The 21,146-nt window shown below is 31.6% G+C and overlaps 1 protein-coding gene across 1 annotated transcript; it reads right to left on the bottom strand.

The window, feature by feature from the left end:
• Window positions 1-1,998: 1,998 nt before the first annotated feature.
• Window positions 1,999-19,598, bottom strand: LOC132925345 (putative autophagy-related protein 11). The gene is given in 17 exon segments (XM_060989750.1): window positions 1,999-2,112; window positions 7,538-7,787; window positions 7,845-7,945; window positions 8,060-8,200; window positions 8,885-8,995; window positions 9,074-9,196; window positions 9,689-9,815; window positions 10,552-10,637; window positions 10,708-10,839; window positions 10,930-10,983; window positions 11,047-11,088; window positions 11,778-11,901; window positions 12,008-12,117; window positions 12,411-12,472; window positions 12,548-12,800; window positions 17,641-17,771; window positions 19,469-19,598. Coding segments are annotated over 17 exon segments (2,091 nt in total).
• Between the last annotated feature and the right edge of the window lie 1,548 nt (window positions 19,599-21,146).

Here is a 21,146-nt window from a genome sequence, read left to right on the forward strand (position 1 = left end):
TTGAACTTTAAATACCTAGTCGTAAAAATAAATAATGCCTATATTTTAAGTAGTTATTATTTTATAAGAATAACTTTAGTGAAATCATGTAATCATGTACTTTCAAGCATTTTGATTAAATGAAACAATTTATATTAATATTTTTTTTTTTTTTTTTTTTTGTGTTTTTCCGGCCTTTAAGACCATCCCGCAAAACAAATTTCTCTCCAACTTATTCTATTTTCTGCTATTTCTCTCCAGTTTGCTCCTGGATCAACCTCTTTAACATCTTTCTTCACACAATCTTCCCATCTTAGGCGTGGTCTACCTAGTGGTCTCTTTCCTTTCGGTTCTTCCCTGATTACTGTGTTAATCATAGCGTCTTTTTTCCTCCAGGCGTGGCCTGCCCACAACAGTCTTCTTTTTTTGATTTCGTTTGAAATACATGATCTCTGAAACAAGTTCTGTAGTTCTTCATTGGTTCGAATTCTCCACTCTTGGGTTCTTGAGTCGAAACAAGGTCCGTATGTACGTCTTTTAAAATTTTCCTTTCAAATGTGTCCAGTTTTATTTTCTCTATTTTCCTTGGTGCCCATGTTTCTGACCCATATAGGACGACAGGACGTATTAATGTCATGTATATTTTTATTTTTAAGTTCAAAGATATTGATCTCGATTTTAGCACGGTTCCCACACCAAAATAGCAGTTATTGGCCAGTTGCATTCTTTTGGAAATCTCTACTTTTAACTCATTGTCCTGAGTTAAGAGGACACCTAAGTATTTAAATTGTGGAACTCTTTGGAATATATGTCCATCTACATTCATACTCTCCCCGAGGCGATACGTCCTGTCTTTTCTGTTTAATTTCATATATTCTGTCTTTTTATCATTTATTCTGAGACCAACTTTATTCGCCGCATCCATCAGTTTTTTACAATGTATTTTTACTATTTCGATATTGTCTCCTAAGATGGCAATATCGTCGGCATATGCTAGCAGGCCTATCTTCGACTGTCCTAAAGTCACACCTCCTGATATGTTCATATCTCTGACAACCTTTTCCAGAACTAAGTTAAAAAGGATTGGAGATAATGCATCCCCTTGCCTTAAACCAGAAGTTACTTTGAACGGTTTAGATGTAAAGTTCGCTATTTTTATTTTTATTTCAGAATTTTCCATTGTCGCTTTAATCAGGTTAATTAACTTTTTTGGCATATTGAACTCTTTATATAAAATAGTCCGATACAACAGGACTCTCCAGTGTTCTCAATTCCCAAAACCCAAACATCACACACAAGATCTCAAGTCACTTCTCGATAGAACATTGAAAACGGGCAATACCAATTGTATTAAATGGAAGAGTTGGCTTTAAAGTTAAGAGAGGCTCAAAAGTCCATTAAGTCTTCGGACAAGATTCTCTTACAATCTATCACTCAGACTCAGAAGGTCAGAAATGATCGAAATCCTCAGCCAGGACCTAGTTGCATTTCCGGCAATCCGAGTCTGACAAAGACCAGCCATTTATCACAGATGGATAGATTTACATTTGATAATTCCAAAACCTCTAATGGATCAGAACAAGGCTCCCTCAAATGACGGATCTCAACTTCTAATAGGGACTATCTCTCTCTAGTCAAATTTTGATAGAGCAGTATTTTGAATCCAGGCAACTAATATATTAATATTTATAGAAATAAAACCTAATATACTTAGGTAACCAATAGGTTATGGATTAGGTACATCAAATGTTCAAGTGGAATTTCTTTACGGTGTATTTCAATACTTGTGGTACAATTTCTAAAACCTTGTTTAACCTTGCAAAGTATATACGTAGGTACTTAAATTGTAATTCACTTTTTTTTTCTTTTTTATATTCTGTCTTAAGTTTAATAATAAAAATTATTATCTCTTTCTACGCTAATTAAAACACAATTTATCTATTACATTTTACATAAAAATTATTATAACTTCATCGAAAGAAGGCTTAAATAATTTTCAAAAATTTCACAATATGAAGGTTATGGTTCCATGCAATGTTCATTTGGTTGTTCCAAAAGAGTACGCATTTCTAGCTTACACGTCTCTACGTTATGGTAAATTGAAGTTATTTTATCTTTTAGAAGATCCATGAACTGAAAAAATAAATAAATGTATTTATACATTAATACATTATCAAACATCGTTATTTTTTTGATTTAATTTATTTTGAATTAGTGAAAACCAAGATAAAGTTAGAATGGTCCAAATTAGTTTTGAAATTAAAGCTATTTGAACTTTTATGTTTTTAAGGTATAATTCTGATATATATTTTTACTATTTAACAAAAAAATGTAATATCATAATGTAATGGCAAATATAGCTTGGGACTCTCTAGTATAGTATTTAAACTAGTGGCCATCACACCGGGTCCACTATGTAATTATTTGATTCTTACCTACTCATATATAATTTTACTGTATGTACGACCTACTAAGGTATTTTGAAAAATACAAGAACTCGTCAGCAGTAGCGCAAAAAGAATTGGACATAGGAGTTAACATGGTAAGCGAACTTCTCACGGAGGTATGCGCGAAAAATATAATCATATACTGAAGATACTTGGAGCTAAAAGAAAATACAGAAGACAAGAAGAAGAAAGTGGAGTTTATTGCCACAGGAGAAACATCAACTCAAGATAACACGGAAAACAATGAACAACAGGCGCCAAAGAAGAAAAGTAAGAGAAAGAAGAAAAAGGCAGTATTTGATACCAGATCAGGGCAGTCGTCTGCCATATCGGAGACTGAGGACACTGATATAAACTCAGGAGCTGAAGCAAGTAGCTCAGGAAAGGCAAAAGATAAGAAGAAGACGAAGAGCAAGAAAGCCAAAGAAAAGGAAATTTTGGAAAAGTGTCGGGAACAGGAGGCACCCGTAAAATACGGCGTCAGCACTGAAGATAAAACCGTGGAAGAGACCAAAAAAGTGTTATGGACACAATTAGTCTCAAGAATTAAGGCACCTAAGATAAAGGAAATAATTACTCTGAAGGGAGGAGACCTCCTCATAACACCAGCAGACGAAAGCACTAAAGAGGCTATTGTGAGCATCGCAAAGGAAGGATTTTGAATTACACAGACAGGTGATATCTGCACAAGGTGATTATCTATGATATGGACAGGGACATTCCCCCAGAGGAATTGCCAAGGAGAATAGCGGAACAAAACCCAGAACTCGAAATCACGGATGAGAAAATAGCCAAGCTTAATCCTAAATTCAGAACCGGACCCAGGGACAAGCCCTACGTACACTGGGTGATGGAGGTACAACCTGAGGTGCTAAGTAAAATAGTTAACAGAAGGATTTATATAAACTTTTCAGTATGTAAAGTTTTGGAATACCTTAGCATTAGCATATATCACAAGTGTCGAAAGTTGGGTCACATTGCTGCGAAATGTAAAATCGACCAAAGAAATATACGCATATTGCTTGCAGGAGGGTCATAGAACAGAAGTGTGTCCAAACAAGGATAAGGATCCCAAACGTGCTAATTGCGGTGAACCATTCACTTCGAGACATCCGGGGTGCACCTATAAGGCATCTAGGATAAGGATGATGGTCAGGAACACAAGATACTAGATTACTGATCAAGAACCTAATAACTTAAGAAGCACGTTACTAAAAATACTGCAGATCAATATGGCAAGAACAGCCATAGCCAATGAGGACCTCCTCCTTTATGCACGTGGCCAACGTGTAAACTGATAAGTCTAGAAGTCTCGTTGTTCAGGATTATACTAACACCTGGAGTTAAGAAGAAAGGAGGAAATAATGTTCTACACGGAGCAGCAATTATAATCTTCAATCCAGCACTAACAGTACTGGCAAGAGATGATCTGACATGCGATAACTTCGTGGTAGTCAATGTCAGTATGGTGGGTAACCAGAAAATCCAACTGATTTCAGCATATTTCAAGTACAGAGAACCAACGATAAATTTAGCAGATATATGACAAAAAATTATCAAAGGGTGTGGGAAAAACATAATAATTGGCGCAGACATAAATGCCTTTTACAAGAGATGGTTTAGCAGGACAACAGACAGAAGAGGTCAAATAGTATAAAGCCTGATAGACGAGGAGCAATTGGTTCTGTTAAACAGGATCAACGCGCTTTTCACTTTTTCGGGCCCAAGAGGAGAAAATACCATAGACATAACACTGGCGACTAGGAGTATTGCAGATTTCATTAAAGAATGGGAAATTAAAGATTGGGTTTTATATAGGAGAAGGGAAAAGGCCATCCAAAGTCATCTCCAAAAGAAGATTCACAACGGATAAGGCAGATTGGGAGGGGTTTTCTAGGGAAATTAACCCGATGTTTTATAATAAAGAGAAAATCGACATGAATGATTTGGAAGGAAGAACCGAACAAATAATGCAATTACTAAAATCGGCCGCTGATAGAACCATTCCAAGGAAGAGATTACCAACGTAGACTTTCCCACCATGGTGGGACAAGGAACTTGGTATTCTAAGGAAAAAACTAAGGAGAGCACACAGGAATATAAAACCCACGATAGAAGGAGCGGGTATGAAAAGGAAAAACTACAATAAAGCAATAAATGATTACGTATCGTTAGTGAGGAAAAAAAAGATAAAAACCAGGAGAAGCTTTGCTGGAGACATGGGAAAGAATCAATGGGGCAGATGCTTTAGATGGTTAAAGAAGGGCTCAAGCTTTAACGAATCACCATCAGCATTGAAAAAAGAGAATGGTGATAATACGAGAACGGTAAGAGAAACTCTAAGGAACACTTATCCTGAGCAGGTCAAGATATAGAAAGACCAAGAAGAACAAGAATGACGCATCGGCCAGTTACTCTATCGGAGATTAAGAACTCTATTTGGAGGATGTCGACAAGGAAGGCACCAGGAGAGGATGGAATCAATGCGATAATACTAAGAAAGGCATGGCCAACTTTATGTGTCACCATAAATGATCTTTAAGTCCGAGGACTTAATATCATTTGGATATTTCCCCAAAACATGGAGAACAGCTGACGTATTCACGATACTAAAGGGTAAAGACAAGGAGAGGGATAATCCAAAATCGTATAGACCGGTTAGTCTTCTACCAGTACTAGGTAAAGCACTCGAGCACATCATCTGTGAAAGGATCAATGATGAAATCAGAATGAATATGAATGACTCAAAGCATGGGTTCATAGCAGAGATGAAAAATATACCATAGGAATATTTTTGGACATCAGCGGTGCCTTCTGTTGTAATGCTGTATATATAACAAAATATACGAAGCGGGAGTCAACAAATACCGATTCGACAAAACTAATAATTAAATTGTCGATGGCGATGACAAAAACGGAGCGATCGGGCAGTCGTGGTGTGTTACGGCTGACAACTGTTTTATTTTAAATATCTTTAATTATTTCGTTGTGTTATTATATGTTTATTTTATTTCAATTAATATAACTTTGTTTTTATTCTCATATCGAGGTACGCACCCAAGCGTTTGTGGCGAGGAAACACTTTAGTAGAAAATAGCAAGACCTTATAATACCTTATTTCTCTTTCGGTACTCGTTATCGTGGTCAGTTGAGAAATAGTACGATTTTGTCCAGGTTAAAAAGATCTCACTCTCAAACATCCAGTACTCGTTATCGTGGTCAGTTGTTTGAGAGTAAAGCAACCTTAGAGTTGTAACGTATAAACCCTGCGAGGTCTTATTAAATTGTCCTTTGCGTAGTACTCGTTACCGTGGTCACCAAAGGATTGTTGAGTAAGCGCTTACCGCAGGTGTCGATACTACTTGTTTGACGGTTTGGGAATCGGATACCGAGATACCTATTTTATACGTAAACCATCGCGTGACGTATACGACACTTCGATAACGTGGCATAGAAACCAATGATTGAAGAAATGGACAGATTGGAGGCCTCACAGGCCTCGGTGAGTATGACAACAAACTACCTCCTTGACAGGACAGCATCACTTAATGTTGGCAGTACAACAGTGAAGACAATTCTAACAAAGGGATGCCCTCAGGGATCAGGATTTGGTTCAACACTATGGAACATAACTGTCAATGGAATTCTTAACAGCTACCGTAATGGTTCCACACATCGAGTAGCGTATGCAGATGATATAGTAGCATTAGTAGCTGGGAACACCAGAAAGGAAATAATCAAAAGAACAGAGAAACACCTACTAGACATGTTGGAATGATCGGCCAGATTCAGCTTAACCTTCTCGACTACACAATCAGTAGGAATGATCATGAAGGGCGGACTCGAACTCGGGTTTACAATCAAATTCGGAGAAGAAAGGATCAGGACCAAGGTCAAGGTTAAATGTCTTGGAATGATCATTGACCAGGATATAATGAAAAGATACAGTGGCCGTGCGAGCCATCAGCGTTTGTCTCAAGCAGAAGAATATACAGTGCCTTTGCAGAATTCGCGGAGGAGACATTGAGAGTCGAGAAACGACACAGGCTAAAATCGAAACATCCCTGATGCTAGGGACCAGAATTGTAGCATCAGTCTAATCCTGCTGGATCGTAAGAGGCGACCGAAGGATAACCTGGGTTCAATGAAGGGTACGAAGAAGCCTATCATCCTGCACCCAGAGCATTCGAGTCTCACCCGACTGATGGGGGTCGAGTTGGACACAAGGCCAACCACTAGCAGGGTTGGGAACCTAGAATAGTGGGAGAGTTTCGCTTCGGGTTGACCAACCAACGTCAACTTAAAACCCAGTTGGTGCCATGGAAGAGCGGAGCCCCAGCGGGTGGTATGCTTTCGGGGTTATCACACGTTGCCCCTCAAGGTTGAGGAGCCTACCTCGGCTGCAACGTGGTGGTTGTGGGATCAACGCTTAGATAGTATCAAACCACCCTACCTTGGTGGGAGGAAAGACCTTAAGGCGTGGGCTGACCCGACTCAGAAAGGAATGGGTCCTCGGGCCCGGTGCTGGTGGTCTCTATGACGACCCGGGCAAGACTAGCTCTGCCTGAACCTCTACGGCTCGTAACTAGCACCATAGCGCTAATAAACGGTCCGCAGTTGTAAGGCTCAGGCCATAAACTCGGATATATACTGTATGTGCGACCTGCGAGATTTGAAAAAAAAAAATCTATTTCTATATTCTGTGTTCACCCACAACATCCCAAAGACACTTTACACATTCCTTGGTCAATATGCTAATAGCACACTCATTTCAGCGTCACATTATGATAGATTAATTGATTATCTGATGATCCAAAGAGACTTAAATATAATAAACTTATAAATAAATAAATGGAAATAAAAGTTAATGAAGACAATTCCGCTTAAATAACTTTTACGACGAGTTAGTTCGATTGTTCACCATTTATGTTTAACAAAAAAGTCTTATTGTAAACTCAATTTCACCATTGTTTAAAGCATATTTGATCCTCAAAAAGTGATAAAAAAAAATTTCAAATAACACTATCATATTCCAACATAGTATACAGTTTAACGATAAATTAATAGATAACAAAATAAATTACGATTTAAGTATACAGGATTAACCATACCGATTTTTTCACGAGAACTTTTGCACACTCTCTGCTTTGTGATTCTATACAAATTTCTTTTAATCTATGCAAATCGTTAACTATTCTTTCTAAATGTATTTCTGAAAAATGTTTGAATGCGTTTATGTGTTTTGTACTTTCTGCAATAGCGTCTTGGATTTGTAGATTTACTGTATTTAATTCTTGAGTTTCTTTATTTAAACACTCTGCAGCTAACTGAATGTTTTCTTCGAGAGATTTTAATTTAAATCTGAAAAAGATTTATACTGAAAAACCTAATGAACGATTAACTTCTAAATGCATATACTCAATATTTTTATTTTGGACTTCTATTTTTAATTGTTCGTTTTTAATTGCTTGGTTCATATTTTCATCGTCCTTTTTATTTGGATTTTTCAAACTTTCCACCTTAATAAAAAATATTATTGTATTTATTTATCATGTACAATCATTACACGAGATGGCAATAATTCATCAAAGTACTATTGAAAATTATAGTAATAACTAAAAGTATTATTTTACCTGTTTAATATCGCGTTCAAGCTTATTCATCGTTTCTTCTGCCAATACTCTTAGGTCGGTCTCTTCTTGTAGCTTAATATGCGTTTCTTTCAAAACTTTTGGCAATGCCAGCATTTCTTCAAGCTGTTCTTTGTAAACCAACTATATAAATACAACAATTTACACTTATTATACATTCTGGTTCAATATAATATCCCATTAAAACATTTAAAAATACATATATTTTAATTATCAACATATATTAATGTATGCTAAATTATGTATTGATATAATTTTTTTTTTTTTTATTAAAGAAATAAAAACCTCAGCAGTTGAGGCCATTTCGCTGACGACTTAAATTATTACATTTGATAACTATTATAATATGTTGCTTAACTAAGGTATAGATCATATATTGTTGTACATATTGGATTTATTTAAAACTTTATTAAATTATAAATTTAATTTAGATTCGGACTAAGAATTTCATATTGTGTGGAGCAGAGAATTACCTCGTGTTCTCTCTGTTGATTATGGTATTTAGTGTAAATGTTATTTGACAACCACAGGTTTTACTTAGTATGAATATAGTATATATATTATAATGAATAGTGTGTTAGGTATAATTTTATGCAGGTTGATTTTTTCATAGAATAATACTGATTATTTTAAATTCTATAGACGTTTTTTGAATTAATGAATGTTGTTCAATAAAAGAATCACTCAGAGTAGATATCTAACTGATTTTTTAAAACAGTTGAGAAAATAACAATGTAGGCGTAGTAAGTTATGGTATGGCATATTTAACATTTTTATTTCAAATATAATTTTTGTTTTAAATATTACTTCTAATTTATTATACGATTCATTGAAATCGTTTGACAGATTTTTCATCGCATCTTCCAACTTTTGCGTTTTTAAAGTAATATCTTTGGTTTCAAGTTGTACTCGTATTAACTTAATGCATAATAAGAATATAAAAGTGATGTGTTATTACTCATATATTATACTTAAAAAAATAAATTTATGACGTACCTTTTCTTTGCAATCATTAATTTCATTACTACGCTCTTTTATGATCAATTCCATTGTCTCAATATCTTCATTGTTTTTGCTTAAACCCTGTATTAATTCTTTGAAACCATCCAAATCGTACTCCTATAAATTTATTTAAATATTATTGTTTTTTTTTGTATACAGTGACCCGTGAGGATTTACCCATTGCGATATCTCTTGATATATTATAATTCTGATTTTTTAATAAGATTCACAGGGACAAAAACTAAAAATATTTCATATTTTCATTTATTTTAATGTTTTGATAAAAAAGTTGAAACATATATTCTTTTATTTATTTTCAAATAATCTGAGGATAGCTATTTTGTAGAATTATTTTTTCTGAAAATATTGACGTTTTAACATTTTGTTTTAATTAATCTCCTAATTTCTAGTTTCAAAAATAACTGCTAATTATTTTATATACCTATATCGTTGTAACAAATATGTGGCTAGCGTGCTCATATAGCCAGCAAACACTTTCAATGTGGCTCGTAATGTTCAAAAAATATTAAAAAGGATTATTTCAAGAGATATCGCAATGGGTAAATCCTTCAAGGACACATTTTATATATAAAAATTGTATAGACGCACTTCTATCTTTTTCGATAATTCTACTAGAGCGTCAGCTAATTTATTACGTGTATCAGTAATATTGTTAATTTTTTTAACGATATCTTCATAATAGAATACAATACTATCCAATTCATTAGTCTTCTCTCTAAAAAAATATATTTTGTATATTATACTCTATCTTAAATAAGAGTAACCTCGTGTTGTGATCGATTTTCGTCTGGTTCAGTCAGACCGTAACCACCGATTAAATCGATTTTCATCAATTTCCCTCATCAGGTGATTGAGAAAGATCTTAAATAAAGAAGCCTGGTTAAAGTGAGAAGACTGTGTAAAGAAAGTCAGTAAGCAAGAAATCCGATGACCCATCGGAGGGAGGCTAGAGAAAATATAATGAATAAATGGTAGCTAAACCTAACTTGGACTTATTTATATGGTAGGATTTGTATCTACCAATATAGTCTTAATGGCTAAAACCTAGAGAAAAAAATAAGTGGAAACTTTCTAGTATAAAATACTTAGAGTAAAAATGAGGAACAAAAAAGACAATAGATAGCGGTTTAATGTATAAATTAATGTATAAATGCACATAGATAATATTTTTTTTTCGTAATTTCATATTATATCAATCAACTTTAACATGACCTTAAGCTAACAATTTTGGGCCTGAGAATAATTAACTTCCTGTAGGTCCATACATTAAGAATGAAATATATAAAATAAAATCTACGTTTGTCGTAAGTGAATAAAATGAATGGACAAAATCCAAATATAAGTAGCAAATATCAATAAAACTTTAATAACTAAGAAAGATATTCACATTACTTGATCTAAAATTATAAAAACATTTAACTTCTATCTACTATTCAAAATATACTATTTACTTTATTTGCAATTCAATTTGTCGATTTTCTTGTTTTTGGACTTGAGTATTTGTATTAATAATGTTGTTACATGAAGAACTTCCACACTATACACATAACGGTATTTTAAACGCATAACATATTCACATTCATAACTTAGTATGTTTAAGTAGGTACCTGACAATTAGTAGCATTAAATTGGTCGAAAATTTCTTTAACTGATTTTAATTTTGATTGAGTTATGTGTACTTCTTTAATTTCAGAATTCAATTGTAATATTTCTGTTTTAAATCCTAAAAGTTTTTCTTCCTATAAAATAAAAAAAGTTATAGCAAAATTAAAAATAAATACATTTTTATCGATCATTTTATTTTAAGCCAAAATTGTTTAAGCGCTTACCATTTCTCTCTTTCCAGGAAATCTTATGCATCCTTCTATTTTTTTAAATACAGCCTAAAGTAAATTAAATCATATAAATAACTATAAATTATGATTGTTTCATGAAATATTACTTACGGGACGGTTCAAAGCTTTTACCAATAAATTATTACGTTCAGTCTATAAAAACAAAAATACTTTAACTCATTAAAATAAAATACAGTAAAACTTCATCATAAAGTTCTAACTTGGTAATGATTCTCAGCTATAAAGTTGGCCTATCAGTTTAATCAGGTCCTAGTACTCGACTAATATATTGTATAATACCCGGATATAATATTTATTAACTGTAGATTTAATTAAAAAATAATAAAATATGATAAATTTTATTATTTATAGGTAAATTTCCAGTTAAACCATAGTACATTATTATAGATATTTTAAGTTTTTTATTTATACTTAACTGTCCAACCATTGAATCACTGAGATCAATATAAAAAAAATTAGTTGACCAAATATACCTATATTTTCAAAATATTTAAATGTTAGTTAAAGTAAACACAATACAGATATCAGTTCTAAATTAATTTTATTACTTCTGCTTGGAAAAATGATATTTAAGTGTATATTACACTTGTAAAAATACTAGATTTAAGTAGAAATATCTGAATTATAGGTACTCAAAATAACTAACGATAAAATTAATTAAATTAATTATAGCCTGCTGGAAATATAAAAAATAGTAAAACTATGAAAACAGTTTTATTTTCTCAGCATTATCGTGTATAAGATTTTTTTGCCCTTTCCCAATTTAATAACATAAAAACGAAGTTTTACTGTAGATGGTTATTGATAAATTTAAAACAAACTATAGATTTGTATTTAAAAAGAAGTTCTTGATTTTCATTGACGATATTTTGAAGTTGTTCTTTTAGTTGACAAACTTCTTGTGAGTTATACACATTGTATGAACTTTGTGCCTCTAACATATTTCTAAAATAATATTATTGCAAACAATTATTTATACATATATAATTAAATATAATAAAAATAAATCCTCTTACGGACATATCAAAAAAATCAAAAAAATATACTATACATATTTGTGGCATTAGAAGAAACACTACAACAACAAGAATTATCATTACAATCACATTCTCGAATTGAACAATAACTTTGACAAACGGTATGTGGATCCTTGAAGCTCATCTACAACATAGAAACATGATATATATTTATAAATGTACGGGTACTTATATTTACCCAAAGAAATATCCTTTATTAATATCTGATAAAGAATGTTAATTCATTATTAAAATTCCATTTTAGGTATAAATATTTTTTTATAATTTTTTTTTGCAATAGTTTCTAGCAAAAATTATTACAGCTCAACAATGACGGTATTTTTGTCAAAATATTAAATTATACCTTAGGCTATTATATAATAGATTCCATTTGATAAAAAATTTTAAAAATTAAATTTATGTATATATTATACAAACCATTGATTGCATAACCATAATCTGAGGTAGTACCGACGCGTCGTGGTTAAGATTTACAGTCTCTCCTACCAAATCATAGTTTGGCTATTAAAATATAAATATTCATGATAATATATATTATTCTATCAATCGTAAACGGTGAACATTTCATTCAATTAAGTGTAGATTTACATTTTGAGTAGAAGTTGGTATTAGATCCTGATATCCCAAATTCAGTTGATCTACAGTGCCACCATAATTTATACTCATCAATTTGTAAGTCTGGTTCACCAATGCCATTTTCAGTTGATTGGAGAGATCAAATTGTTTGTCCAATTCTTTCAGTTGTACAGCAATTGTTTTTTTTAAATCCTGAAGTGTCGATATCTCGTCCGAAGTTTTATTTTCTTTCTTAAGTTATAGGATAATATAACAAATCGAAAAAATATAAATTTTAATAATATCTGGTGTCTATTATACTACGTTGCATAAATGCAGTGGTTGAATTGGGGGGGGGGGACGCAGGAGGACTCAGCTACTCTTCATTTTTCTTCATATTATTGCGTACCCCTTTATTCTATTTATCAAAGAACGCAGGGGAACGCAGCGTCCTTCGACATTTTTATGAATATAAAATTGTTTCTTAAAAAAAAAAAAATAAATACGAAAAATATTGGAAAGATTAACATTTAATTTAATTTTTGGTATTAGTTTTTAAATCTATATGTTAGGATATATTAAGAATGCAATAATAAAATATTATATATTTATATAATATTATACAACACGTATCAAGTGTTTCCACCACATATTAATTCGTGGTATAAGAGCTAAAAATATAATATAACGTTTACGAAAACTCCCGGGTGTTCCACCGTGCCGACGATAACGATCTATAGTAGACCACTGACAATGGGTAATAAATAATAATATAATATAGAGTTCGTATTTGGAGAATCCGTCTGTTGTTTTCGTTATCGACGATTGACGAATGACGATCGTTTTCTACAAAAATTAAATATTATTTATATTTAATTTGGAAACAGGGCACGCTACTAATCGGTATTATGTTGGCTTGTTACTGTTGTAATGTTTTGTAAATTGTAATTTTATTGAAAATACTAAATAATAAAAACCGCACTCCTGGAGTCCTGCACGTCACGTCGGAGAATTAAACTACCTATACGGATTTGTTTTATTTTATATAATTATGAATAAACGTCAACAATTCTCCATATCGGACTTCTTCAATAAAAAGAAGAAAAATGACCAAGGTAATCTAAACATTTTAATTAAACAATAATTATAATGATCGTTATAATAATATAATATATTTAATAAACTCCCAAACTCCAAAGGCATAAGGTATAATAATTAGAGCCCGGATTTATATGCATTTGCATGTTTGTACTAATATATAGCAGTGGATATTTTCATTTGTTTTTGTTTTTGATTAAATGTTTAGAATTTTCTTTGGGTAAAAGTATGGTTTTTTTTTAAAAAAAACACATTTTATAAAATTTAACATAATGCATATAATTGCATATTTAGCCACTTTTTCTTTGCATATTTGCATCATATTTGACACTTTTTAAATGCATATAAATCCAGGCTCTAATAATAATATTATTATTATAATATCTCATTTCAGTGTGAGAAAACCAAATAGTATCTATATCTACCTTTGATTTATTAATTTATGTACTAATATAATATTTAAAACTATAGATATTAATGACAATCAATACAACGAACACAATACCGATGATCCAGGTATCCCTAAGTCTGCAGGTACTGTCTTATATTAGCATTTGAATTGTATTTTATAACATATTTTATAGTATGGGATAATAATACAAAATGGAAGTTGACCAAACATATTTTTCATTATATTTTTATTTTTAATAATACTGAGTTTTATCATATTTAACATTATAATTATTGACTTAAATGTAATTGGCATGTAATTTTTTTTTCAGTAAATAATAAAGACCATATTGCTGTTAACAACAGTTTATGTCAACCAATTGAATTTACAAGAGATGATGACACTCCTGAATGTTGGGACTCAAAACAAGCAAAATACTTTTGTGAAGAATATCCATGGCTGTATTTTAAAAACAAAAAGTTGGGTTGTAATATATGCCATAAAGTAAATTTAAATCTTAATAAGAATCAAGTATCTCATGTGCATGTATCATCAAACTGGATTCAATGTGACATTGTTCCAACTGGAAATAGTATATCCAAACAACAAGCTAGTTTGAGGAAAAAGATCTCCAAGCATAAGTGTAGTCAATCATATATCAGTGCAGAGAACATAATTCATCGCAGTAAGCTAGAAACTATGGATTTACAAATTATAAAAAATAATAAATTACAATATGAAAGTACAGAAAAAATATTTAGAACAGCTTACTTCATTGCTAAAAATCAACGTCCATTTCTAGATATGCCTAAATTAATAGACCTACAAGCTCTCAATGGAGTTAATATGGGACAAACCAATAAATCTTGTGCTAATATTGTTGACCATATTTCTAATGAAATGAGGCTTAAAATTTGCAATGATATTATTGAAAACAATAGAAAATTATGTATTGTTGTTGATGAGTCAACTACATTGAGCAAAAAAACAATGTTAGTTATTTGCTTAAGATGTGCTAATGGTGATTCTCAAGAAATTAATATATTTTTTTTTGATATTATTGAGTTAAATTGTACTTCAGCTGAATCAATTAAAACTGCTATAATAAATAATATGTTAAAACATGGAATCAAATTAGATTTTTTAAAACAAAATCTAGTTGGATTTGTTAGTGATGGAGCTTCAAACATGCTGGGAAGAAAAGCTGGAGTTGGTGTTTTACTACAAAAAATTTTTCCTGACCTCATTATTTGGCATTGTTGCAACCATAGATTGGAACTTGCGGTAAGTGATACTATTAAAGAAGTGCAAGGTCTTAATCACTTCCAATGTTTTTTTGAAAAACTTTATTCATTGTATCACCAATCTCCCAAAAATATGACAGAACTTAATGCATGTGCTGCATCTTTAGAAAGCACTATTTTAAATATAGAAAAGATATTTACAATTCGGTGGGTGGCATCCAGCTTTAGAACAGTACGTGCAGTTTGGAATAACTATGTTGCTCTCCATAAACATTTTCAAGAATCTTCCACTGATAATAAAAGAGATGGAAAAGAAAGATCTAAATATTTAGGTCTTAATAATATGTTAACATCAAAAGACTTTGTATTCAATTTAGGTATTTTATATGATGTATTAAATGAATTATCTGATTTGTCATTACAACTACAAAAAAGAGATTTAGGTTTGGCAAAAGCTCATAATATGATCGACCGAACAGTTAGAATTTTGGATAGTATGATTGAAATACATGGACCCAAACTAACAGAAGTAAATTTAGCAAACGAAGAAATGGTTTTTAAAGGCATCCAACTTCATATCCACAAAAGCGTGCAAAAGATTAATTCCAGACAATTTTTCAGAAGTATTTCAAATAATCTAAAAAGTCGATTATTTACTACTCAGTCATCACATGTTTCAAATGCTTCCTCTAACTTATTTAAAGAAACTTATGATCAATTATTAGCTAATTTAAATGTATTTGATTCAAATACTTGGCCAGACAATTTCAACATTCAGTATGGCGATGATAGCATTCGTCGCTTGTCACAAAAATTCAAAGTTGATGAAATTAGTGCTGTTAGAGGTTTTCGTGAATTTAAAGACACTCTGGATGAAAATATAGAAGACCTTAAAAATTTGACCTCTGCAATTAAAACAATTGCAATATCTTCGTCAGAATGTGAACGGGCCTTCAGTTCTATGAATGAGATAGTATCTCCAAAAAGGAATACTCTAAGTTCTGAACATATTTCATCATTAATATTCATAAATGCTGTTGGTCCACCAGTTGAACAAATAAATACAACAAAATGGATTGAATCTTGGATAAAAAAAGGAAAAAGACTTGCAACTGAAGAAAACTGTCCTAAAAGAATAAAAGCCACCGAAGAAAATTCTTATGAATCACTATGGAATCTAATAAAAGATTAAAAATGTTTGTTATTTATAACTTTTAAATAATAATTTTAATAAATACAATTTATAAGTTCCTTAAATTTTTTTTGATCATACATTTTAAAGCAGTACATATACCTATGATAAAAATAAGAATTATTTAACTTGCAGCACATCTAAGAATATAGTCACAGCCAGTCACAGGATGAAATAAATTATTTAACTAACGTTAAACTTCAAATATTAAAATTAATATTGAAAAAAAAAATAATATACTAATAAAAGAGGAATATTTCTTATCTATAAATTTAATATTTTTCTGTAGGTAACTGTAAAATACCTGAGTTATTTTATTTAAAATTGAAAGTTAATTGAGTAATTCATTTTATCATGTGGCTTTATACTTACAGTTTTTAGTTTTTAAATTTGTCGTACGTTTTGTTGTATTGATAGATTAATACAAATAAATACCTATGAGTATTGTTTATTATTTGTAATAGATATCTGTGTTAGTCATTGGATATATTTCATTATTTACATTTTAAATGCATTTAGGGGGTGTAGGGGACGAAGTCCCCCACGGGTTACTTTTAGACTAATTTGCTCTGGAACGCTAATTGTTCAACTACATTTAGAGTCCACCTTTATTTTTTTTTCCAATTCAACCACTGCATAAATGTATGATTAAAAATGAGTTACCTCATATTTAAGTCAGATAGGATAAAGTTATGAATAAAATGCAATATTATTGTGGTGTATTAATATTTACCAACCTATTACCCATATAATAACTACTAATACAATATTGTCATTAATCAAATTTCCTATTAACATGTTTAATTTTTAATCATCTTCCAAAAATATTGTTTTTTTTTAAAATATAACTAACTGAATATATTTTTTTTTCGAAACACCTAGTGGTGACACTATTTTATTTATGTACGAAAGCAGATCAACAGATTCTATAGTTTTATATTTTCTATTGTGGTATCCTAAAATATATTTTTGTGTTTGTAGAACTTAAAACTACTAGGTACTTCCAGTGAGTTAAAAAACTTCCAGAAAAAAAGAATGACTAATGAGGTTACCTACTCGTAAATATATTCAGTAATTTAAACTGATTTTGATTGACTGAAATTACATTTCTAGCCACTTTTATTTTAATTATAAATTTATTGTTTAATCAATAAAAGTACAACGAACCATATTTAATTTGTTTTCGATATTTCGTAGAACTTGTATACATTCTGTAATCTTTAAAATAGTTTTGTCTATGTCCTGTATATTCTGTAGAATATTTTCATTAGATTTTTCATCCATGACAATCGTGTAATTAATTTTTTAGAATTTTAATAAATATAAAAAAAAATAAAAAACTTTCAATTAATACGTATTTAGAAATTAATTAAAATATTAATATGTTTATCAAACACTCAATAACAACACGTTGCTATCCATATAATACACATATCAAAAACTGTAAATCATATTATACTGATCACTTTCAAACTTTTAATATTTGCATAAAAACGCCCATATTTTTATAACTGTAACGTACACTATTTCACTATTTATTAGAAGCAATAATATTTTACACAATAGCCATACATTTTCAAAATTCTGAATATTTAAGAAATACGTCATAATAATGCCATGCTTACGACTGTTTTTGATGAATAATAATTATTTAGTTGATTTGTATTGTTAATACTGGAGAACAAGGAAAAATATTTGTTAAGAACCATTCAAAATTTAAAATCTGACTACATAATTGTATTTAGTATAACAATGTAAGTATGTTTTTATTAGACGATATTTTAAATTTAAGAAATATCGACCCTATTGGTTAAATGTGGCGTAGCCTTGCTCGATGAAGTTATTATATTTGATTATTCCAATTAATTCATTGGGGCTATATTAGTTCAGTGTGCAGTTAAGAGGCCGCAACACCCGCATGTGTTGTTACCGTCTTACAAGTAGGTACGTAACATAGCAAATTTATGCTCAGCAGATCACGTTTAGCTCCTTTAGTTTAAAAATTAGAGTGAAACGACCTATTATGAAACTTGATGGTAAGAATATGATCTGTGTTTGTATGTTGGTTTTTTACAATTATTAAGTTTTTAAGTGAGTTATGAACATTTTTAATTTACGCTATGTTATATAGGTACGCATAACTTGCTAAAAAATTGAACTATCGTAAAAAACCAACGGTTATAGAACAAGTGGTCAAATTGTGATGTCTGATGCTCGTTAACCCGTAACGACGCATCTAATAAGGCTTAATTATATTATTTTGGCTACTCGGTGTGGTGTGAGAACGATGCAACTGAATTCCTTCTCGCTACCAACAACCACCTAACCAGAAACGCAAATCTTCGGGATTAAGGGGAAACACAAAATTATATGCAACTGAAGAGGTGGAACGTCAAAAAAGACGAGTTTATTTGGGTCTACAGAGCGTTGATATATTGACGAATAAATAAAAAATACAGTAAAAATAGTCGTTCGAGCGATGTCGAACAAAACGGAACGAAACACGAGGTTCTTCAGGTACATGTAGCCGAGAGAACTCGGGTTAAGGAGCGCAAAAATACTAGGCCGGAGGTGAACGATCGAATACAAGAAAGCTAGAGGTGAGTCGATCGTGAACAAACGAATGATTGAATCAGTTTAGTGACCGAATCCAATATCAAAATTCGTCATATGATTTTTAGATCTTTTGGTTTTCAAGTATTTGATTGATTATGGGCTGGAACCTTAGAATTTAGATCATATACACAGGGGCGCACACAGGATTTTTTTTTTTTTTTGGGGGGGGGGGGCTAAATTCATTATTTTTAAATATTAATAGTATTTATTTTGAAATACGTACAGAAATCTTAAAGCTTTTTTACGATCTTTTACTAACTAATTTTGTTTTTTGATTCCGGTATTAAGTCACGCCATCGCGTTGATGTTATACTTGTAAAACATAAATATTATTTATTAAATTATGAATAATACAGTGATTATTTATTATAAATCTAACCTTTTAAATTATAAAGTTGAGACGCTTTGGTCTTTTTTACCCTCAATACTGACAGTACTTCTGAAGTTTGAACATCGATTTCTCTGTGAATATGAAGCATAGTAAATCCATTTAATCGATTCTGACTCATTGTATTTCTCAAGTATGTTTTTATTCTTCTCAACGTGGAGAATCTTTCTGCTGTACTAGTCGAAACAGGAAATGTTGAGAATATTTTTAAAAGCATAAATATAGTTTCAAATAGATTATCATTACACAAATGTAATTTTTATTTTTTTTATTTTTTATTTTTACAATACGGGACGAACCCTTTAATACATGAATATAATAGTATTATAATAATAGTTTTAAAAGTTTAGGAAACGAGGCTCAAATTTTAGAGAGAGAATGAAGGGTCAGTGTTGGCAATGCGCATAAGACGGATGATCGGTGAGTTAAGATAGTAGTTTGAGGAAGAGAAAGGTATATGAAATGGAACAGATGATCGTGTACGGCGGGAGGGGACATTATATGAAACACGGGATAGTGATTCAGGATTGTCAATTTTAGATGAAAGAAGATTAGATAGAAATGTCAAGTTAGCTGAATGACGACGATCGGCGAGGCTATCCAAGGAAAAGAGGCGTTGGATTGGCGTGTAATCGTGAGGTGGACAGACTACATTTAATTTGTAAGCAGCTTGACGGAGGAATTTTCTTTGAACCCTTTCTATCATACTACGTGCAGAAGCAGTGGACGGGTCCCAGAGGACGGAACCATACTCAAGGATGGGACGGACTAGGGAGCAGAAAAGAGTTTTTAGAGGGGAGAGCAAGTGAAAGTCTGAAGAGACACGGTTTATGAAACCTAGTAGTTTAAGAGCTTTACAACATATTATCTGAATGTGCATATTAGGGCACAGGTTCCGTGTGAGAGTAAATCCTAAATACTTTACATAATTATTACAGGTTGTTAAGGCGGTATTGTTTACGGAGTAAGTATGCTCGATTACAGCATTAATACGACAAAAAGTAATTACTGAACATTTAGTTATATTAAGAGCTAGCCCCAAAGATTTACCCCACGCAACTAATCGCTGAAGGTCGTTTTGAAGAAGGTGACAGTCAGAGATGGATTTTATACGAAAAAAGATTTTCATATCATCAGCAAAGATAAGAAGTTTGGCATGCTGGAGGACGGTGTCCGCTGAGTTTACGAATAAGACAAACAGAAGTGGAGAAAGAACAGCACCTTGTGGTACACCTGAGGAGGGGGTAAAGTGGTCCGAAGAGGTGGAATCAACAGTTACCCATTGGATCCTATTTGTAATGTAAGAGCGAAACCAGGATAGTAGTGGTTCGACGATTCCTATAGAGTCTAGAGTTGTCATAAGATGATTATGATCAACACGATCGAAAGCCTTGGAGAAATCTGTGTAGATTACATCTACTTGGCAGTTATCGCGAAAAGAATCATATATACATGAATGAAGACTAAGGTTACAAGTAATAGTTGATCTACTAGGACGGAAGCCATGCTGCTCATCAATTAGGATATGATTCAAGGAAGAGCGAATCGAGTTAAGAACAAGCGTTTCAAATATTTTGGATAAATGAGGGAGAATAGTTATGGGACGATAATTTGAAACATCAGTTAAATCACCAGACTTAAATATGGGTCTAATTGAGCCAAGTTTAAG

Source organism: Rhopalosiphum padi, chromosome 3, assembly GCF_020882245.1.
Source record: "Rhopalosiphum padi isolate XX-2018 chromosome 3, ASM2088224v1, whole genome shotgun sequence".
Lineage (NCBI taxonomy): Eukaryota > Metazoa > Arthropoda > Insecta > Hemiptera > Aphididae > Rhopalosiphum > Rhopalosiphum padi.